The sequence below is a fragment of the Oncorhynchus tshawytscha genome, linkage group LG26, assembly GCF_018296145.1.
Source record: "Oncorhynchus tshawytscha isolate Ot180627B linkage group LG26, Otsh_v2.0, whole genome shotgun sequence".
Classification (NCBI taxonomy): domain Eukaryota; kingdom Metazoa; phylum Chordata; class Actinopteri; order Salmoniformes; family Salmonidae; genus Oncorhynchus; species Oncorhynchus tshawytscha.
In genome coordinates, this window is record NC_056454.1 from 29,830,489 (window position 1) to 29,854,309 (window position 23,821).

The window sequence follows — 23,821 nt, forward strand, 5'->3', positions numbered from 1 at the left end:
TTTCTGCCTTAGCCAACTACTTTATCAATGTCATGCCATACAAGTAGAAACAGACAGACACCTGGGCTATGTTACTGATGCTACACATAATCACATTACTGTGCAGCAGAACTGGATCCAATATAAATATATATATAGATATATGCAGTACCAGTCAAAAGTTTGGACACAACTTTCATTCAAGGATTTTCCTTTATTTTTACTATTTTCCTCATTGTAGAATAATAGTGAAGACACCACAACTATGAAATAACACATATGGAATCATGTAGTAGCCAAAAAAGTGTTAAACAAATGAAAATATATTTCAGATGTTATATTCTTCAAAGTAGCCATCCTTTGCCTTGATGACAGCTTTGCATACTCTTGGCATTCTCTCAACCAGCTTCCCCTGGAATGATTTTCCAACAGTCTTGAAGGAGTTCCCACCTATGCTGAGCACTTGTTGGCTGCTTTTCCTTCACTCTGCGGTCCAACTCATCCCAAACCATCTCAATTGGTTTGAGGTCAGGTGATTGTGGAGAGCAGGTCATCTGATGCAGCACTCATCACTCTCCTTCTTGGTCAAATTGCCCTTACACAGCCTGGAGGTGTGTTGGGTCATTGTCCTGTTGAAAAACAAATGATAGTCCCACTAAGTGCAAACAGATGGGATTGCGTATTGCTGCAGGATGCTGTGGTAGCCATGCTGGTTAAGTGTGCCTTGAATTCTAAATAAATCACTGACCGTGTCACCAGCAAAGCACCATCACACCACCACCCCCATGCTTCACAGCGGGATCCACACATGTGGAGATCATACTTTCACCTACTCTGCGTCTCACAAAGACATGGCAGTTGGAACCAAAAATCCCAAATTTGGACTCATCAGACCGAAGAACATATTTCCATCAGTCTAATGTCCATTGCTTGTGTTTCTTGGCCCAAGCAAGTCTCTTCTTATTATTGGTGTCCTTTAGTAGTAGATTATTTGCAGCAAAGACCATGAAGGCCTGATTCATGCGGTTTCCTCTGAACAGTTGATGTTGAGATGTGTCTGTTACTTGAACTTTTATTTGGGCTGCAATTTCTGAGGCTGGTAACTCTAATGAACTTATCCCCAGCAGCAGAGGTGACTCTGGGTCTTCTTTTCCTGTGGCGGTCCTCATGAGAGCTAGTTTCATTATAGAGCTTGATGGTTTTTGAAATTTTCCGAAATGACTGACCTTCACATCTTAATGTAATGATGGACTGTTGTTTCTCGTTGCTCATTTGACCTGTTCTTGCCATAATATGGACTTGGTATTTTACCAAATAGGGATATCTACTGTATACCACCCCTACCTTGTCACAACACAACTGATTGGCTCAAATGCATTAATGCATTAAGAAGAAAATAAATTCCACAAATGAACTTTTAACAAGGCACACCTGTTAATTAATTGAAGTGCATTCCAGGTGACTACCTCATGGAGCTGGTTGAGAGAATGCCAAGAGTGTGCAAAGCTGTCATCAAGGCATAGGGTGTCTAAATTTAAGAAGGATGGAGGCCACTCTGTTCTTGGGGACCTTCAATGCTGCAGAAATGTTTTGGTACCCTTCCCCAGATCTGTGCTTAGACACAATCCCTTTCGTTTTTGCTCTGACGTGCGTTGTCAACTGTGGGAACATATATAGACAGGTGTGTGCCTTTCCAAATCATGTCCAATCAAGGTAATTTACCACAGGTGGACTTCAATTTAGTTGTAGAAACATCTCAAGAATGATCGATGGAAACAGGATGCCCTGAGCTCAATTTTGAGTGTCATAGCAAAGGGTCTGAATACTTATTTAAATAAGCTATTTCTGGGGGGGGTGTAATAAATGTTCAAACATTTCTAAAAACCTGTTATTGCTTTCCATAATGGGGTATTGTGTGTAGATTGATGAGGAAAACATTTTTTTTAATCCATTTTAGAATAAGTCTGTCACGTAAGTCTGAATACTTTCCGAACGCACCGTATGTATGTATGTATGTATATACACACATATACATCTATTTCAAATACTTGAAGATCGCTTGATTTAGCTTGCTTATTATAATGGAACCATTGGAATTGTGCCAAATTTGCAAACTTTGCCCACCCTGTATACCAGTAAGCTAAATCAAGAGCATGTCAAGTACTTGAAGTATCTGATGTTTGAACAGTACTATTTGACCCAGATCTGATGGGAAGCTTCTTGAGAAAGTAGCCTCCATCCCAGCAGTTCAGGTCATATAGAAACAAGAGTCATATTCGTACAAGAGGATTGTGTACATTTTTCAGGATGTATTGAAATATTATCCAAAGATAATACTGAATGAGGTGACACGTTTATGCATATCTCATATAGAGATGTTTGGGCATCCATGTCACGGGCGTCGTAAGAAGCGGACCAAGGTGCAGCGTGGTGAGCGTACATATTCCTCTTTATTAGAAATGTCGCCAACAATACAAAACGACCGTGAAGCTTAACAGGGCTATGAATGCCTCTAACAAAGTTAACTACCCACACTGAAGGAGGCAAAGGGCTACCTAAGTATGATTCCCAATCAGAGACAACGATAGACAGCTGTCCCTGATTGAGAACCATACCCGGCCAAAACATAGAAATAAAGAGACATAGAAAACAAAACATAGAATGCCAGCCCCACATCACACCCTGACCTAACCAAATAGAGAAATAAAACGGCTCTCTAAGGTCAGGGCGTGACAGTCCACAACATTGTACATGGTGTTATATTTATATGAATGTACAATTTTCATATAAATATAAATATGTAAGGTCTATTGTCACTGAAGGGCGTTTTTTACTGTTTACTGTCAACTGTTGGATGACAGACGTTTGTTTTTGTGTTTTTCACAATCAATATGCTCAGAATAAACATTAATACACCTTTATATAATAGTAATGGAATCAAACAATATCTGCCAATAATTTTCTTCATGCTTTTACATGTCATGCATTATTTTGTCTTTTGAAATGGAGAAAAAAAAATTGCAGAGACAAACAATTCCGTTGATATATGGATTTTCTTGTAACTGCAATGTCCATTTTTCCTTTTCCTATTGGTGTGTATTAAAGTGGATTTATGAGTACTGTAAGATGTGGGAATGTGTGTATAAGCTCAGTAAACCTATCCTCTGATGAGTGTTACTTCCTCCATCTATAGATCCTCTTAGTAAGGAATGAACTGCCAGAAAAGAAAGCATCATATCCCTTTTGACCTTTTAAAAAGGTGTTTAGTTTGTCACAGTATTTAACTATATTTGAACAAAAATATGTTGCAGTGTGATCAGTGGCAGCTAGTAGACGGTGACGACGACCGCCGAGCGCCACCCGAACAGGAAGAGGAGCTACCTTCGGTAGGAGTCGTGACAGAAATAGAGTTACTAAATAAACTAAAGTATTTTTTTTTAAATGTACATAACAAGAAAATGACATACCAATAACGAGGCTATATACAGGGGGTACCAAGTCAATGTGCGGGGGTACAGGTTAGTCAAGGTAATTTGTAAAGTGACTATGCATAGATAATAAACAGCGAGTAGCAGCAAAGGGGGGTAATGCAACTGGTCAGGATGCTCTCTGTTGATATGTTTTCAAGTACATAACTATAGAGAACATACAAAAATGATATGGTAATAAAAAATGTAAGTTTACCCACTACTATGCTACATTTTATCTCTGGGACCCTCAGGATGAAAAATTTGGACAAGATTTCTGAATGTAAGTTCATTATTTACCTTCAGAGGTGAAAGTATCAAACCAGTTGCTGTGATCAGTTTTTTGTTGTTGTGCACTCTCCTCAAACAATAGCATGGTACTTTTTCAATGTAATAACTACTGTAAATTGGACAGTGCAGTTAGATTAACAAGAATTTAAGCTTTCTGCCCTTATAAGACATGTCTATGTCCTGGGAAATGTTCTTGTTACTTACAACATCATGCTAATCACATTAGCGCACATTAGCTCAACCGTCCCGCGGACACCGATCCTGTAGAGGTTTTAACTATATACCTTTGTCTGTCGTGACTACAACACAAGCATATTGAAACACCCACCAAAATCCAGAAACTTTGCACAGACATTGAAGAGGAGTGAGACGACATTCTACAGGCCACAATCAACAGCCTGATCAAATGTATGCGAAGAAGATGTTTTGCGCTGCATGAGGCAAATGGTGGTCACACCAGATAGTGACTGGTTTTCTGATCCATGCCGCTACCTTTTTTTCATGTATCTGTGACCAACAGATTCAGATCTGTATTCAAAATCATGTGAAATCCACAGATTAGGGCCAAAGGAATTTATTTCAGTTGACTGATTTCCTTATTTGAACTGTAACTCAGTAAAATCTTTGAAATTGTTACATCAAATCAAATCAAATTTATTTATATAGCCCTTCGTACATCAGCTGATATCTCAAAGTGCTGTACAGAAACCCAGCCTAAAACCCCAAACAGCAAGCAATGCAGGTGTAGAAGCACGGTGGCTAGGAAAAACTCCCTAGAAAGGCCAAAACCTAGGAAGAAACCTAGAGAGGAACCAGGCTATGTGGGGTGGCCAGTCCTCTTCTGGCTGTGCCGGGTGGAGATTATAACAGAACATGGCCAAGATGTTCAAATGTTCATAAATGACCAGCATGGTCGAATAATAATAAGGCAGAACAGTTGAAACTGGAGCAGCAGCACAGTCAGGTGGAAGTTGAAACTGGAGCAGCAGCATGGCCAGGTGGACTGGGGACAGCAAGGAGTCATCATGTCAGGTAGTCCTGGGGCATGGTCCTAGGGCTCAGGTCATGTACATGTTGTGTTTATATTTTTGTTCAGTGTAGTATTTTTATTGAATATATTTATATGGGGCCATATAGCTGAACCAGCCTTTGGCTATACATGTAGACTGTGTTTAGACAGTTCTGATCTTTTTTTCAGTAATTTGTCTTAAGACCGATCAGATCAGCTCTGGAAAAAAAGCTGACATGAAAAGATCTGATGTGATTGGTCAAAAGACCAATTAGTGCATAGCTGACTTAAATTGTAAATATAGGAAAAATGACTTGCCTGGTAATGTGCATGTATCTTTCTTGGAATGTTCTCAAACCATTACTGTCCATGATATCGGTGAGGGGGGTAATGTGGTACGGACTCCGCATTTGGACCATTGGGGTGATGCAAAAGGCCTCCAGATCACAAGACATTATTCTGAAATACTGATGCATGGGGTATACCATTTTGAATCGCAGTTACATTGTTTTTTTTCATTTTGCACCAAATAAACATTTTTTAAGCAATAATAGGACCAAAGCGTAGTTTACATTGTTTAAGGGATATATCAGTGAAGACCACCTCCTCCAGTGCAATAGGATAAACAATATCTCTCTCTACAGAAGACAGAATCATGTCTAAACCAATTTACGATGGGACGAAATGCTAGCCTGGAAATACAATTTAATGTCTGGTACGAATAGACCTGTTTTTCACTATTTGTAAATGTATAAATTTTATCCAGGATCGTTTACCTTGCCATATACATTTTGAAACCGCACTATGAATTTGATCCCAATAGCCAGAAGGGGGAGCCATGGGAAGCATTGAACTACAGACATTTAGCTGTGGCAATATATTCATTTTGAAAATTGATATCCGGCCAGTTAAAGCAACAGCGATATTATTCCAATTATTGAGGTCGGGTTGAATTGTTTTGCGCGTTCTAGCAATGATTGTATCTAAGAAAGGAAATACAGTTGAAGTCGGAAGTTTACATACACCTTAGCCAAATACATTTAAACTCAGTTTTTCACAATTCCTAACATTTAATCTGAGTAAAAATTCCCTGTTTTAGGTCAGTTAGGATTATCACTTTAATTTAAAGAATGTGAAATGTCAGAATATAAGAAGAGAGAATGATTTACTACAGCTTTTATTTCTTTCATCACATTCCCAGTGGGTCAGAAGTTTACATACACTCAATTAGTATTTGGTAGCATTGCCTTTAAATTGTTTAACTTGGGTCAAACGTTTTGGGTAGCCTTCCACAAGCTTCCCACAATAAGTTGGGTGAATTTTGGCCCATTCCTCCGGACAAAGCTGGTGTAGCTGCCCACAAATGTTCTATAGGATTGAGGTCAGGGCTTTGTGATGGCCACTGCAATATCTTGACTTTGTTGTCCTTAAGCCATTTTGCCACAACTTTGGAAGTATGCTTGGGGTCATTGTGCATTTGGAAGACCCATTCGCGACCAAGCTTTAACTTCCTGACTGATGTCTTGAGATGTTGCTTCAATATATCCACATCATTTTCCTGCATTATGATGCAATCTATTTTGTGAAGTACATCAGTCCCTCCTGCAGCAAAGCACCCCCACAACATGATGCTGCCACCCCCAGGCTTCACAGTTGGGATGGTGTTCTTCAGCTTGCAAGCCTCCCCCAGCCTCCCCCTTTTTCCTCCAAACATAACAATGGTCATAATGGCCAAACAGTTTTATTTTTGTTTCATTAGACCAGAAGACATTTCTCCAAAAAGTACGATATTTGTCCCCCCCCCATGTGCAGTTGCAAACCGTAGTCTGGCTGAGGCTGAGCAGCCTTTCAGGTTATGTTGATATAGGACTTGTTTTACTGTGGATATAGATACTTGTGTACCTGTTTCCTCCAGCATCTTCACATGGTCCTTTGCTGTTGTTCTGAGATTGAGTTGCACTTTTCGCACCAAAGTACGTTCATCACTAGGAGACCGAACGCGTCTCCTTCCTGAGCGGTATGATGGCTGCGTGGTCCCATGGTGTTTATACTTGCATACTATTGTTTGTACAGATGAACGTGGTACCTTCAGGCGTTTGGAAATTGCTCCCAAAGATGAACCAGACTTGTGGAGGTCTACAAATGTTTTTTCTGAGGTCTTGGCTGATTTCTATTCATTTCCCCATGATGTCAAGCAAAGAGACACTGAGTTTGATGGTAGGCCTTGAAATACATCCACAGGTACACCTCCAATTGACTCAAATTATGTCAATTAGCCTATCAGAAGCTTCTAACACCATTACATAATTTCTGGAATTTTTCCAAGCTGTTTAAAGGCACAGTTAACTTAGTGTATGTAAACTTCAGACCCAGTGAATTATAAGTGAAATAATCTGTCTGTAAACAATTGTTGGAAAAATTACTTGTGTCATGCACAAAGCAGATGTCCTAACTGACTTGCCAAAGCTATAGTTTGTTAACAAGAATTTATTTTATTTTATCTTTATTTAACTAGGCAAGTCAGTTAAGAACAAATTCTTATTTTCAATGACGGCCTAGGAACAGTGGGTTAACTGCCTGTTCAGGGGCAGAACGACAGATTTGTACCTTGTCAGCTCGGGGGTTTGAACTTGCAACCTAACTAATTTGTCAACCACTCCACTAGGCTACCCTGCCGCCCCGGCAGTGGAGTGGTTGACAAATTAGTTTTAATGACTCCAACCTAAGTGTATGTAAACTTCCGACTTCAACTGTATACTGTATCTACTCCCAAATTCTTCAAATAGGAAACTATTTTACAGCCTGTTACTTTTGATTTTGCCCCCCCCTTTGTTCAGGGAAACATTATTCCGTTTCTGTTAGCCACATGTCTGTGGAACTTGTTCAGTTTATGTCTCAGTTTTTGAATCTTGTTATGTTCATACAAATATTTCCACATACATTTTCTGAAAATAGTTTTTAAAAAATAGCCGTTGGCAGTGAGAGGATGTTTCTTTTTTTGCTGCGTTTCTGTGCGTTTTCAAAACGTATCCGCTAAGTATCGACCAATCACAGGTCATGGTTAAATCACGTGTGTTTCTCGCTGCCATTTGACGTTGTCGCGGCAGAAGCGGGGAGAAAGGGCGAATTAGCGAAGCAGTGGAGGAAATATTTACGATTCCTGCTTTTCCCGGATGAGTTTTGTCACTCTATGCAATTTTAGTTTTGAATTATAAGAAAATACGCTTTACACAGCCATGCGGCGAAATAAGGCCGAAGTGGACGAATATATTTATTCAGTAGAGAGTTCCTCTCCTTCACTCAAAGAGGTGAGTCAAACCCGGCCCCAACTGGCTCTTCAGCCTGCGTATACTACCTAGCTAGCTAGGCTAAGCCAACTGCTACTGCCATCTTGGCCTGGCATTTAGCTACACCTAGCTTGTAGCTATTACAGCTAATAGTACATAACGCTTTTAACGTAGCTATCAAAAATACTATTAATAGACTAACTTTGAAACAATAAGTAGCTAACGGATCATTTTGGCTAACTATCTTGGCTAACTGAAATGTGAACTGGGACACCTCAAGTTATTCCATCGCAAGGAACACTTCCTCGTTGAAAAGGCTGTCTGGCTAGCTTTTGAAACATGTCCATCAGCTTGCTTTATGCCGGCTAACAAACTAACGTTATGGCTATGTCACTCTTCCTACGATCCATTGGAAAAGAGCCATCATTACCTTTCTTACTTGATGTGTACATAGACAACAATGTATACATGAATGGATCCAGCTGGCTAACTAGCTACCATTTTTAGCTAACAAAAAATGTCATATGTATGTAATCTGTAACGTTAGCGATCTAGTTGTTATATCCAAGAGTGTAACCTTGCTTTAAATTAGGCCTATATGATCTTCCCACAGAAACCAATTAAAGGATTTTTATTTGCTAAATTATACTTCGAGGCTAAGGAGTATGAACTTGCTAAAAGGTAAGCCCTGAACACAACCAACGCAGACATTGATGACATTGAAGTGGGTAACGATGCCGTTTTTGTGTGTATTGTGGTTCTACTCTGAATGACTGGTCCCCTCTGTTAGACATGTATCAGCATATCTGAAGGTGGCGGAAAGAGACCCCAAAGCACACAAGTTCCTGGGCAAACTCTATGAGAGGGAAGGTGATGTCAACAAGGCCATAGGATGTTACAAGGTAAGATCCTTCTCAGTTGCTCACTTACATACATACTACTGCTATAGTATCCTATTACCCTGTCCTTTAGGCGTTGGCAGTCATCCAGTTTGATATGATTTATTTGTTTTTGAAGAAACAAATATGCCAGTTGTGTATGCGATTAGGGCTAGGGAATATATCAAATTAATGTTTTAGCGTGATATTCCAAATGCCTGTTTTGCAATAATTTTTTTAGATTCTCGTTTTTATGGTCCGTTTATGTCCGCTTGTTCTCGTGTCTTTTTGGTCTTGTCTCCTTAGCTCCTTCTGTGCTGTGTGCACCTTCCCATTTAAACCAGTGATCTGTATATACTGACGAGATGCTCATGTCTCTTCCCTAACAATGGGAGTTGTTGTCCCAAAGGAGGGAAGACCGATTTTGGCAAAAGTGAAACCTCTCTCTTTGCCTCTTTCTCTCTGTTTACACACAACAAGCCCCTGCCACTCACCACAACAAAGATAGGAGATCACTTCTTCCTCTGACAAGCGGTTTGGTCCAACAGAAACCGTCATATGGACACAGAAACAGAGACATTATTTTACTGTAATAGTGAAGTTAACCTTTCTAATTATATCCTTTTTATGTCTCTACTCCTGAAATTGTGTGCAGAGCAGACACTACTAAAACGGGAGTATCAATGAACATTCATTCTGGAAAATGAATGCTGTTTGTCACGCATGGCATTGCAGTACTGCTAGCAGCATTTTAGCCAAATACTATTATGCTAACTATTGAGTAAATGTGCAATAAGCATAGAACACAATTATATAAGGAATTGGCAACTCATTCTGATGCAGTTTTACTCCATACTGCCCAGCCCTATATGCAATGGGGGTTCACAGCTATCTGACGATGCTTTCTGCTCTTTAATTGTGTGTCCGTGTGTCCATCCAGCGCTCTGTGGACCTGAACCCAGCCCAGAGGGACCTGGTTTTGAAGGTGGCTGAGCTGCTGGTCAGTAAGACCGAGAGAGACAACAGAGCAGAGTTCTGGGTGGAGAAAGCTGCCAAGCTGCTGCCTGGACACCTTGCTGTCTTCAAGCTCAAGGTAAGAGCTCTAACACAGTATTGATTTCCTGTATTAAAATTATTTTTAGGTTGTTTAAAATGGTTTGCCTAACCTAAAATAGTGGGTCAAGGCTAAAGACTGCATTGTGACTGGAGGATTGTTTACAAACTGTGGCACTGGGTTGACACATGATCACTAACTGCACCACTCACCCCCTCGTCAGGAGTGCCTGTTGAGCTGGCAGCTGTTTAATGCATATGCCCTCCACACTGTCTCTCCCCTTAGGAACAGTTGTTTAGCAGCAGATGGGCATGGTGGCTAGAAACAACTGTTTTAAAAGTCCTTGCTTTACTTAACTAACTCTCCCTCTAGGAGCACCTACTGAATCAACAGGGCCAACAGGGATGGAACCAGTTGTTTGACCTACTGCAGGCAGAGCTGGCTGTGAGGCCTGGCGATGCCCATATCAACATCAAGCTGGTTCAGTTGTTCTCCTCCGATGGCAGGCTGGAGGAGGCTGTCAAACACTGTCTGGCCACAGAGAAGAGAGGCCTGCTTAGATCCAGCTTGGACTGGTACTCTACTGTAGTACACACTCTGCAGGTCAGCAGGATGCTCACAAAATACAATTATGTTCTTATGGAATGACATGTACGATGGTAAAGTGATGAATTGTGTGTTTCTCAGGAATCCCTAGCCCAGCCCAGTGTTTTGTCCAATGAGAAGATGAGGCAACATCGGCAGAGAGAGCTACTTTTGGCACACTGCAGCCTGCTGAGACTGACTCTGCAGGGGAAAGGACTGCAGCCTAGCATCCAGGCCCTCTGGAGGTGTGTTTGTTACATCCAGGCTAGGCAGGGACATGTGAATGTTGTACTACTCTACCAACAGAGCTCCTTCATTAGAGCACCACTCTGTAGAGTCCTATTAGATTGTAGCACTGTGTGTGTGAGTATTTAACCCCATTTCTCTCTGTTTCTGTGTAGTTTTGACTGTGCGATGCAGGGCCTGAAGAGGGCAGAGGGCAGTGTAACAGATGATCTGTCTGGGGTCTATGTGGAGATGAGGGGACATCTGTACCTGCATGCTGGCACTCTGCTGCTGAAGATGGCTCAGGAGAGAGAACAGCAATGGCGGGGTGTCATTGATCTGGCTGCTCTCTGCTATCTGCTGGCCTACCAGGTAACACACACACAAGCTAGAGGCTTTGTAGCAAATAACAGTCCCTGTGTATCCAACTTCTTGTTTTCATTCTTCCTACTTGTCATATTTAGGTCCCCAGGCCAAAGAGCAAGGTGTCTAAACGGGACCAGTCTCCTCCTCAGCCTCTGGAGCTGTTGTCTAGTGACAGAAAGAGCCAGGCAGGACACATGCTGCTCAACCTCAAGCCCGAGACACACACCTTTGTCAGAGAGGTGGTGGAGGCGTTTGGGAACCATAGTGGTCAGGGCGCTTTGTTTGAGTTTTTGTTTGGGCCCCTGGCTCCGGTCGGGTCTTCCTTCATTGGCAACGATGACATCCGCTCCATCAACACACAGGCTCCAGAGATATCTGACCTTACCAAATGGGATAACGGTATGATGTGTGTGTGTGGCTCTACACAACAGGAGCCCAGCTGATCTCACACATAAGATCTCTAACTTTTTTTGTCTCTAGGCTCCATCCAGCTCCATGGTGGAGACCTCCAGCAGCTGTGTTGGCTGGGCCTCCAATGGTCTCTCTTGGCCCAGAGGCCTGCTCTGAGGGACTGGCTCAAACAGCTGTTCCCCAGGCTCAACCTGGAGACCTCCAAACTGGACACCAACACACCAGAGTCCATCTGCCTGCTAGACCTGGAGGTGGGCGTGGTTGCTCTACAGTATCTAGTCCTGAGTGATTTAGTGCTCTTTGGGGTTGTTCTGGTTAGATTATTACAAAATAATTATAATTTTCGAATTCGGGTTTGATTATTTTTAACATTAAATGCACTATGCATTATGTGGGTTGAATGGTGTATCACAGAATATAACAATTAATGAAAGTCCCATGATGGTAGTGATGCCCATGACTGCTTATCACTTATTAACCATCATTTATTCACATTACTTTAATAAAATATTTCAGTTGTGTATATTACATTTGTTTTATTTGATTACTTTATTTCAAGTCATCTCATCTCTATAGAGCTGATGTCTGACAAAATCACTATTTTTAGTAGTTCTTCGAAGTAAATAAGGCATACTTTTATGACTGCTGAATACAAACTATCAATCACTTAGATCATGTATTTTCAGGGTCTCCCTCATGAAGAAACTGCTCTCTTGGAATTACTTCTTGATCGCTCATTCTTCTTTCCCTTACCTAGCAGGTGTAAAAGAAACACACCGACAACTAGCTGCACGATGGATTATTATCATGTTTTCTGCACTAAATTATGTAGAACATTGGCCTGTTGGAAACTACAACTCCCTACCTCATCGCATCTCATTTTGGGCTAGATCTGATTTACCTCTAGAGAAACTGCAGCGCAATGTGCGCATTGAGATCAGAAAAAAAACGTAACGAAATGGAATTCAAATAATTGAATGACGTCAGTCAATTAGTTGTTTAAAAACAGGAAAATAACAAATATTGTTTATTCGCTCAGCACTAACAATATCTATGCTGTTCAGTTACGGCCTTATAACGATCTTAATACTGTCCTTCATATCATTGATGGTTTCCTTTTGCTTAATTTTTCATTCATACAATGACCTGTAATGCACTAAAAACTAATGCAAAGAACTTGTTTAGGTCCTTCTTCTAACAATACACTGGGGTGATTCCCTCCTGTCTAGGTGTTCCTGTGTGGGGTGGTGTGGTGCAGTCACACCCAGCTCCAGGAGAGGGCCAGGATCACTTCTACTGGTCAACATGAGCCCCGCTGCCTGCCCCTGCCCCTCCTCCACCACCTCTTCACAGACAGACAGAGGGACTGGTGGGACGCAGTCTACAGGCTCATTCACAAACGAGCTGCGTGAGTCACGATGGGTTATAATCTCTGTAGTTATGTGATAGTTGTCTGAAATCAAGTGTTTTACTACATTTTACATTCTAGCAATTTAGCAGACACTACTTTCCAGAGTGAGTGCATATATTTTCAGCTTTTTTTTATACTGCCATGCTCTACCAACGGAGCCACACGGGACTACACAAACAAGCTCTGTAAAAATGACCCAGCGGAGCCACACGGGACTACACAAACAAGTTCTGTAAAAATGACCCAGCGGAGCCACACGGGACTACACAAACAAGTTCTGTAAAAATGACCCAGCGGAGCCACACGGGACTACACAAACAAGTTCTGTAAAAATGACCCAGCGGAGCCACACGGGACTACACAAACAAGTTCTGTAAAAATGACCCAGCGGAGCCACACGGGACTACACAAACAAGCTCTGTAAAAATGACCCAGCGGAGACGGGACTACACAAACAAGTTCTGTAAAAATGACCCAGCGGAGCCACACGGGACTACACAAACAAGTTCTGTAAAATGACCCAGCGGAGCCACACGGGACTACACAAACAAGCTCTGTAAAAATGACCCAGCGGAGCCACACGGGACTACACAAACAAGTTCTGTAAAAATGACCCAGCGGAGCCACACGGGACTACACAAACAAGTTCTGTAAAAATGACCCAGCGGAGCCACACGGGACTACACAAACAAGCTCTGTAAAAATGACCCAGCGGAGCCACACGGGACTACACAAACAAGTTCTGTAAAAATGACCCAGCGGAGCCACACGGGACTACACAAACAAGTTCTGTAAAAATGACCCAGGCACCCACCCTTCCTCCCCTCCTTCCTTCACTTGAACTGGTCACTGATATTATATGTCGGTAACACTTTACTTGACACCCAGTGTCATAACACTGTCATGACATATACAGTTCCAGTCATACGTTTGAACACACCTACTCATTCAAGGGTTTTTCTTTATTTAAATGTTTTTCTATGTTGTAGAATAATAGTGAAGACATAAACTATGAAGTAACACACATGGAATCATGTAGTAACTAAAAAAGTTGTTTGCGATTTTTCAAAGTAGCCACCCCTTGTCTTGATGACAGCTTTGTGTACTCTTGGCATTCTCTCAACCAGCTTCACCTGGGATGCTTTTCCAACAGTCTTGAAGGAGTTCCCACATATGCTGAGCACTTGTTGGCTGCTTTTCCTTCACTCTGCGATCCAAATCATCCCAAACCATCTCAATTGGGTTGAGGTCGGGTGGTTGTGGAGGCTAGGTCATCTGATGCAGCACCCCATCACTCTCCTTCTTGGTCAAATAGCCCTTACACAGCCTGGAGGTGTGTTGGGTCATTGTCCTGTTGAAAAACAAATGATAGTCCCAATAAGTGCAAACCAGATGGGATTGTGTATCGCTGCAGGATGCTGTGGTAGCCATTCTGGTTAAGTGTGCCTTGAATTCTAAATAAATCACTGACCGTGTCAAGGGCAAAGCATCATCACACCACCACCTCCATGCTTCACAGTGGGAACCACACATGTGGAGATCATCCTTTCACCTACTCTGCGTCTCACAAAGACATGGCGGTTGGAACCAAAAATCTCATATTTGCACTCATCTGACCAAAGAACAGATTTCCGCCAGTCTAATGTCCATTGCTCGTGTTTCTTGGCCCAAGCAAGCCTCTTATTTTTATTGGTGTCCTTTGGTAGTGGTTTCTTTGCAAAAATTGACCATGAAGGCCTGATTTACACAGTCTCCTCTTAACAGTTGATGTTGAGATGTCTGTTGAACTGAAGCATTTATTTGGGCTGCAATTTCTGAGGCTGGTAACAAATGAACTTATCGTCTGCAGCAGAGGTAACTCTGGGTCTTCCTTTCCTGTGGCGGTCCTCATGAGAGCTAGTTTCATCATAGCGCTTGACGGTTTTTGCGACTGCACTTTAAGAAACTTTCAAAGTTCTTGAATTTTCCAGATTGACTACCTTCGTGTCTTAAAGTAATGGACTGTTGTTTCTCTTTGCTTATTTGACCTGTTCTTGCCATAATATGGACTTGGTCTTTTGCCAAATAGGGCTATCTTCTGTATACCACCCATACCTTGTCACAACACAACTGATTGGTTAAAAAGCCTGAAGATAGAAATAAATTCCACTAATGAACTTTTAACAAGGCACACCTATTAATTGAAATGCATTCCAGGTGACTACCCCATGTAGCTGATTGTGAGAATGGCAAGAGTGTGCAATGCTGTCATCAAGGCAAAGGGTGGCTATTTCAGATTCTTCAAAGTATATAATATATTTTGATTTGTTTAATGCGGTGTTCCATATGTGTTCTTTTATAGTTTTTTTTTGTCTTCACTATTATTCTACAATATGGAAAATAGTCCAAATAAAGAAAAACCCTTGAATAAGTAGGTGTCTAAACGTTTGACTGGTACTATATATCACATCTCAAATGTATTTATAAAGCCCTTCTTACATCAGCTGATGCCACAAAGTGCTCTACAGAAACCCAGCCTAAAACCCCAAACAGCAAGCAATGCAGGTGTAGAAGCACGGTGGCTTGGAAAAACTCCCTAGAAAGGCTGAAACCTAGAGAGGAACCAGGCTATGAGGGGTGGCCAGTCCTCTTCCTGCTGTGCCGGGTGGAGATTATAACAGAACATGGCCAAGATGTTCATAAATGACCAGCATGGTCAAATAATAATAATCACAGTAGTTGTCGAGGGTGCAACAAGTCAGCACCTCAGGAGTAAATGTCAGTTGGCTTTTCATAGCTGATCATTGAGAGTATCTCTACCGCTCCTGCTGTCTCTAGAGTTGAAAATAGCAGGTCTGGAACAGGTAGCACGTCCGGTGAACAGGTCAGGGTTCCATAGCCACAGGCAGAACAGTTTAAACTGGAGCAGCAGCACGGCCAGGTGGACTGGGGACAGCAAGGAGTTATAACGCCAGGTAGTCCGGAGGCATGGTCCTAGGGCTCAGGTCCTCCGAGAGAGAGAAAGAAAGAAAGAGAAAATTAGAGAGAGCATACTTAAATTCACACAGGACACTGGATAAGACAGGGGAAATACTCCAGATATAACAGACTGACCCTAGCCCCCCGACACACAAACTTCTGCAGCATAAATACTGGAGGCTGAGACAGGAGGGTTCAGGAGACACTGTGGGCCCCATCCGATGATACTCCCGGACAGGGCCAAACAAGCAGGATATAACCCCACCCACTTTGCCAAAGCATAGCCCCCACACCACTAGAGGGATATCTTCAACCACCAACTTACCATCCTGAGACGAGGCCGAGTATAGCCCACAAAGATCTCCGCCACAGCACAACCCAAGGGGTTGTCAAAATATCTCTCTATCCTGAACAAAAAAGTGTTGGTTTGATGAGCTGAAATAAAAGATCCCAGATTTTGGGATCTCAAATTTTGTGCATAATCTGTTTTACATCCCTGTTAGTGAGCATTTCTCCTTTGCCAAGATATTCAATCCACCTAAAGGGTGTGTCATATCAAGATGCTGGTTAAACAGCATGGTCATTACACAGGTGCACCTTCTGCTGGGGACAATAAAAGGCCACTCTAAATGTGCAGTTTGGTCACACAACTCTACAGATGTCTCAATTTTTAATGGAGCATGCAATTGGCATGCTAACTGCAGGAATGTCCACGAGTTGTTGCCAGATAATTTAATGTTCGTTTCGCTACCGTAAGTCACCTCCAACGTCGTCTTAGAGAATTTGGCAGTACGTCTAATCGATCTCACAACTGCAGACTACGTGTGACCACGCCAGCCGGGGACCTCCACATCTGGCTTCTTCACTTCTGAGACCAGTCACCCGGACAGCTGATGAAACTGAGTCTTTCTGTCTGTAATTAAGCCCTTTTGTGGGGGAAAACTCATTGTGATTGGCTGGGCCTGGCTCAGAAGTGGATGGGCCTATGCTCATCCATGGCTACGCCCCTACCCAGTCATGTGAAATCCAGAGATTAGGGCCTAATGAATTTATTTAGTTGAAAATGTTGCATTTTTATATTTTTGTTTTTTAGAGCTGTTGTGACATATTGCGTTATTTTTATGGCTGGTTATGACACCTACATAAGAGTATCTCAACCTTCCACACAAGGCAAAACATTCCATTACACTATAGCCAACTTGTCAACAGTATGAAATTCACCATATTAAATTATTTTAATTGTGCACACCTACCCCAATGCTCTGTTTCTGATGAATGGGATGAATGCAGTTGCATATTTTAGGAGCAGGACAGGACACCCTCTTTTTGACTGACATAAGGGCATGTACGTGATAGGCCTATCTGGCTTATATGATTATGATGGTCATCATGCTTCATGACATGCTTCGTGTCAATGCATTTTCTTAGTCCAAGTAATGTGACACAGGATGGTCACAATGCTTCATGACAGAGACAAAGCATTTTCTTAGTCCAAGTAATGTGACACAGGATGGTCACAATGCTTCATGACAGAGACAAAGCATTTTCTTAGTCCAAGTAATGTGACACAGGATGGTCACAATGCTTCATGACACTGCCATAAAGTATATTTTCTACAAGTTATTTAAAATATGATGGGGGGGGGAAACATGACTGCAAATAATTAATTCCAACAACAAAGGACGTTAAAAAAAAACTTTCAAACTAAAGGAAACTTCTTGGCAGGGAAAAAACATGTTTGAGTAAATGTGGATTTTGACACTCCTATGTAGGTGTCATAACAGCCATAAAATAATGCAATATGTCACAACAGGTCTAAATGTATGGGTCATGATAGTGTTATGACAGGTTATGACAATTTGTCAGCTTTTATGACATGGTTATGAAGTAAAGTGTTACCATAAGATCTGATTTAAGGTCAGTGTTAAAATGTAAAGGCCCAGGATGGAGAAGTCAAGCTGACTGATGGCTCTGTGGTTAACATGACTAAGGTTCTGCTTCTGTCTGCGGGGCTAGTATGTATAATACTCTCTGTGTATCTGTGTTTGTAGGCCTGGCATGTCAGCCAAACTGAGGATGACGGTTCAACATGGACTAAGCACCTTGCGAGCCGGAGAGAAACATGGCCTTCAACCAGCCCTGCCCATACACTGGGCCCAGCACCTCAGCTCAGCGGTACACACACCTCAGCCAGATGAGACACCTGCCTTTTTCTGTCACACACTACATTAGTGAACATGATATGTGCTAGGTGTCTGTCTGAAATTATTACCTCCGCATTTACTCAATAGTATTTATAACTTTATGATTATTATTTATAACTCTCGGACTAGCGAGAATATTCTACAAAATCCCTTTGGTAAAGTAAATTATGACTATATATAAAACAAAATAACTGAGAATGCGACACTGAACGCGGTGTCCTTAGTAAAAATGAATGATTTTGAAGGAATTACAATTCTGCATTTGGATTAAACATCTGTTCGGATGTAATTCCCAGGGGTTTGGTGTGAACTCATACTACAACCACGAATACATAAGGCGTAGTGTCCACTACTGGAACGTGGTGCTCCCCCTGCTGGACAAGATCAAGAGGAGACGTGGCATCCCTGGACCCCTGGACCCCCTGTTCATACACTTCCCCTCTAGAGACATAGAGGTGAGCTACCACCACAGCTGTTTTTCTGACCAACACTGTTAGTCTGCTGAGTTAAAGCATTGGCATGTGTGTAGACTTTTGATATCAAATTTAATGTTATTGGTTACATGTGTCGAATCCAACAGGTGTAGACTTACGAGCCCATTCACAGAAGTGCAGTGTTAAGTAAGACACATTTTGTTTAAATAAAAAGGGAAATAGTAACACAATAGAAACAATAACTAAGCTATATACAAGGAGTACCAGTACCGAGTCAATGAGCAGCGGTATGAGGTAATTGAGGTAATACACTGTGTACACAGTACATGTGGGTCGGGTTAAAAGTGACTAGGCAATCAGGATCTATATTTGTATTTATTATGGGTCCCGGCAGCAGCTACTCTTCCTGGGGTCCAGCAAAATTAAGACTGTTTATACAATTTTCAAAACATTACAATACATTCAGACTGTGTGCCCTCGGGCCCCTACTCCACCACTACTACATATATACAGTACAAAATCCATGTGTACGTGTGTGTATGCTATCATGTGTCTGCCTATGTTCCATAAGGTTTTTATCTGTTTTTTAAAATCTAATTTTACTGCTTGCATGAGTTACTTGATGTAGAATAGAGTTCCATGTAGTCATGGCTCTATTTAGTATTGTGCTCCTTCCATAGTCTGTTCTGGACTTAGGGACTGTGAAGAGACCTCTGGTGGCATGTCTTGTTTGGTATGCATGGGTGTCCGAGCTGTGCTCCAGTAGTTCAAACAGACAGCTCGGTGCATTCAACATGTCAATAACTCCCATAAATACAAGCAGGGATTAATTCAATCTCTCCTCCACTTTCATACATACATAAACTCAGCAAAAAAGAAACGTCCTGTTTTCAGGACCCTGTCTTTCAGAGATAATTTGTCAAATCCAAGTAACTGCACAGATCCCCATTGTAAAGGGTTTAAACACTGTTTTCCATGCTTGTTCAATGAACCATAAACAATTAATGAACATGCACCTGTGAAACGGTCGTTAAGGCACTAACAGTTCAAATCAAATCAAATGTTATTTGTCACATACACATGGTTAGCAGATGTTAATGCGAGTGTAGCGAAATGCTTGTGCTTCTAGTTCCGACAATGCAGTAATAACAAACAAGTAGTCTAACTAACAATTCCAAAAAAACTACTGTCTTATACACAGTGTAAGGGGATAAGGAATATGTACATAAGGATATATGAATGAGTGATGGTACAGAGCAGCATAGGCAAGATACAGTAGATGATATCGAGTACAGTATATACATATGAGATGAGTATGTAAACCAAGTGGCATAGTTAAAGTGGCTAGTGATACATGTATTACATAAGGATGCAGTCGATGATATAGAGTACAGTATCTACGTATGCATATGAGATGAATAATGTAGGGTAAGTAACATTATATAAGGTAGCATTGTTTAAAGTGGCTAGTGATATATTTACATCATTTCCCATCAATTCCCATTATTAAAGTGGCTGGAGTAGAGTCAGTGTCATTGACAGTGTGTTGGCAGTAGCCACTCAATGTTAGTGGTGGCTGTTTAACAGTCTGATGGCCTTGAGATAGAAGCTGTTTTTCAGTCTCTCGGTCCCAGCTTTGATGCACCTGTACTGACCTCGCCTTCTGGATGACAGCGGGGTGAACAGGCAGTGGCTCGGGTGGTTGATGTCCTTGATGATCTTTATGGCCTTCCTGTAGCATCGGGTGGTGTAGGTGTCCTGGAGGGCAGGTAGTTTGCCCCCGGTGATGCGTTGTGCAGACCTCACTACCCTCTGGAGAGCCTTACGGTTGAGGGCGGTGCAGTTGCCATACCAGGCGGTGATACAGCCCGCCAGGATGCTCTCGATTGTGCATCTGTAGAAGTTTGTGAGTGCTTTTGGTGACGAGCCGAATTTCTTCAGCCTCCTGAGGTTGAAGAGGCGCTGCTGCGCCTTCCTCACGATGCTGTCTGTGTGAGTGGACCAATTCAGTTTGTCTGTGATGTGTATGCCGAGGAACTTAAAACTTGCTACCCTCTCCACTACTGTTCCATCGATGTGGATGGGGGGGTGTTCCCTCTGCTGTTTCCTGAAGTCCACAATCATCTCCTTAGTTTTGTTGACGTTGAGTGTGAGGTTATTTTCCTGACGCCCTCGCCTCCTCCCTGTAGGCCGTCTCGTCGTTGTTGGTAATCAAGCCTACCACTGTTGTGTCGTCCGCAAACTTGATGATTGAGTTGGAGGCGTGCATGGCCACGCAGTCGTGGGTGAACAGGGAGTACAGGAGAGGGCTCAGAATGCACCCTTGGGGGCCCCAGTGTTGAGGATCAGCGGGGAGGAGATGTTGTTGCCTACCCTCACCTCCTGGGGGCGGCCCGTCAGGAAGTCCAGTACCCAGTTGCACAGGGCGGGGTCGAGACCCAGGGTCTCGAGCTTGGAGGGTACTATGGTGTTGAATGCCGAGCTGTAGTCGATGAACAGCATTCTCACATAGGTATTCCTCTTGTCCAGATGGGTTAGGGCAGTGTGCAGTGTGGTTGAGATTGCATCGTCTGTGGACCTATTTGGGCGGTAAGCAAATTGGAGTGGGTCAAGGGTGTCAGGTAGGGTGGAGGTGATATGGTCCTTGACTAGTCTCTCAAAGCACTTCATGATGACGGATGTGAGTGCTACGGGGCGGTAGTCGTTTAGCTCAGTTACCTTAGCTTTCTTGGGAACAGGAACAATGGTGGCCCTCTTGAAGCATGTGGGAACAGCAGACTGGTATAGGGATTGATTGAATATGTCCGTAAACACACCGGCCAGCTGGTCTGCGCATGCTCTGAGGGCGCGGCTGGGGATGCCGTCTGGGCCTGCAGCCTTGCGAGGGTTAACACGTTTAAATGTCTTACTCACTTCGGCTGCAGTGAAGGAGAGACCGCATGTTTTCGTTGCAGGCCGTGTCAGTGGCACTGTATTGTCCTCAAAGCGGGCAAAAAGTTATTTAGTCTGCCTGGGAGCAAGACATCCTGGTCCGTGACTGGGCTGGGTTTCTTCCTGTAGTCCGTGATTGACTGTAGACCCTGCCACATGCCTCTTGTGTCTGAGCCGTTGAATTGAGATTCTACTTTGTCTCTGTACTGGCGCTTAGCTTGTTTGATAGCCTTGCGGAGGGAATAGCTGCACTGTTTGTATTCAGTCATGTTACCAGACACCTTGCCCTGATTAAAAGCAGTGGTTCGTGCCTTCAGTTTCACACGAATGCTGCCATCAATCCAAGGTTTCTGGTTAGGGAATGTTTTAATCGTTGCTTATGGGAACGACATCTTCAACGCACGTTCTAATGAACTCGCACACCGAATCAGCGTATTCGTCAATGTTGTCTGACGCAATACGATCTCCCAGTCCACGTGATGGAAGCAGTCTTGGAGTGTGGAGTCAGCTTGGTCGGACCAGCGTTGGACAGACCTCAGCGTGGGAGCTTCTTGTTTTAGTTTCTGTCTGTAGGCAGGGATCAACAAAATGGAGTCGTGGTCAGCTTTTCCGAAAGGGGGCGGGGCAGGGCCTTATATGCGTCGCGGAAGTTAGAGTAACAATGATCCAGGGTCTTTCCACCCCTGGTTGCGCAATCGATATGCTGATAAAATTTAGGGAGTCTTGTTTTCAGATTAGCCTTGTTAAAATCCCCAGCTACAATGAATGCAGCCTCCGGATAAATCGTTTCCAGTTTGCAGAGAGTTAAATAAAGTTCGTTCAGAGCCATCGATGTGTCTGCTTGGGGGGATATATACGGCTGTGATTATAATCGAAGAGAATTCTCTTGGTAGATAATGCGGTCTACATTTGATTGTGAGGAATTCTAAATCAGGTGAACAGAAGGATTTGAGTTCCTGTATGTTTCTGTCATCACACCATGTCACGTTAGTCATAAGGCATACGCCCCCGCCCCTCTTCTTACCAGAAAGATGTTCGTTTCTGTCCGCGCGATGCGTGGAGAAACCCGCTGGCTGCACCGCTTCGGATAGCGTCTCTCCGGTTAGCCATGTTTCCGTGAAGCAGAGAACGTTGCAGTCTCTGATGTCCCTCTGGAATGCTACCCTTGCTCGGATTTCATCAACCTTGTTGTCAAGAGACTGGACATTGGCGAGAAGAATGCTAGGGAGTGGTGCACGATGTGCCCGTCTCCGGAGTCTGACCAGAAGACCGCTTCATTTCCCTCTTTTTCTGAGTCGTTTTTTTGGGTCGCTGCATATAATCCACTCCGTTACACTGGTTGTAAGGCAGAACACAGGATCCGCGTCGCGAAAAACATATTCTTGGTCGTACTGATGGTGAGTTGACGCTGATCTTATATTCAGTAGTTCTTCTCGGCTGTATGTAATGAAACCTAAGATGACCTGGGGTACTAGTGTAAGAAATATCACGTAAAAAAACAAAAAACTGCAGTTTCCTAGGAACGCGAAGCGAGGCGGCCATCTCTGTCGGCGCCGGAAGTAACCTTTTACCAGTTTACAGACGGTAGGCAATTAAGGTCACAGTTATGAAAACAAAGGGCACTAAAGAGGCCCTTCTACTGACTCTGAAAAACACTAAAAGAAAGATGCCCAGGGTCCCTGCTCATCTGCGTGAATGTGCCTTAGGCAAGTGGCAAGGAGGCGTGAGGACTGCAGATGTAGCCAGGGCAATAAATAGCGATGTCCGTATTGTGAGACGCCTAAGACAGCACTACAGGGAGACAGGACGGACAGCTGATCGTCCTCGCAGTGGCAGACCACGTGTCACAACAACACCTGCACAGGATCGGTACATCCGAACATCACACCTGCGGGACAGGAACAGGATGGCAACAACAACTGCCCAAGTTACACCAGGAATGCACAATCCCTCCATCAGTGCTCAGACTGTCTGCAATAGGTTGAGAGAGGCTGGACTGAGGGCTTGTAGGCCTGTTGTAAGGCAGACCCTCACCAGACATATCCGGCAACAATGTTGTCTATGGGCAGAAATCCACCGTCGCTGGACCAGACAGGACTGGCAAAAGTGCTCTTCACTGACGAGTCAAAGTTTTGTCGAAGGAATGAGCGTAACACCGTTGGCCTGTACTCTGGAGTGAGATCGATTTGGAGGTGAGGGTCCGTCATACTCTGGGGTGGTGTGTCACAGCATCATCGGACTGAGCTTGTTGCCATTGCAGGCAAGACATCCTCCTCCCTCGTGATATCCTTCCTGCAGGCTCATCCTGACATGACCCTCCAGCATGACAAT

The 23,821-nt window shown here is 43.1% G+C and overlaps 1 protein-coding gene across 2 annotated transcripts in view; it reads left to right on the plus strand.

Annotated features, from left to right (window-relative positions):
* The first annotated feature begins 7,837 nt into the window (after positions 1-7,837).
* Positions 7,838-23,821, plus strand: part of LOC112224848 (E3 SUMO-protein ligase RanBP2) — a 38,179-nt gene continuing 22,195 nt past the window's right edge. For both annotated transcript variants that reach the window (XM_042306442.1, XM_042306444.1), the window contains exons 1-12: positions 7,838-8,054; positions 8,647-8,714; positions 8,824-8,935; positions 9,852-10,004; positions 10,338-10,568; positions 10,653-10,795; positions 10,952-11,147; positions 11,240-11,540; positions 11,622-11,803; positions 12,782-12,960; positions 17,973-18,096; positions 18,422-18,580. In XM_042306442.1, coding sequence (XP_042162376.1) covers positions 7,983-8,054; positions 8,647-8,714; positions 8,824-8,935; positions 9,852-10,004; positions 10,338-10,568; positions 10,653-10,795; positions 10,952-11,147; positions 11,240-11,540; positions 11,622-11,803; positions 12,782-12,960; positions 17,973-18,096; positions 18,422-18,580 — 1,920 coding nt within the window. In that variant the 5' untranslated portion in view covers positions 7,838-7,982. The remainder of the gene's footprint in view (positions 8,055-8,646; positions 8,715-8,823; positions 8,936-9,851; positions 10,005-10,337; positions 10,569-10,652; positions 10,796-10,951; positions 11,148-11,239; positions 11,541-11,621; positions 11,804-12,781; positions 12,961-17,972; positions 18,097-18,421; positions 18,581-23,821) is intronic.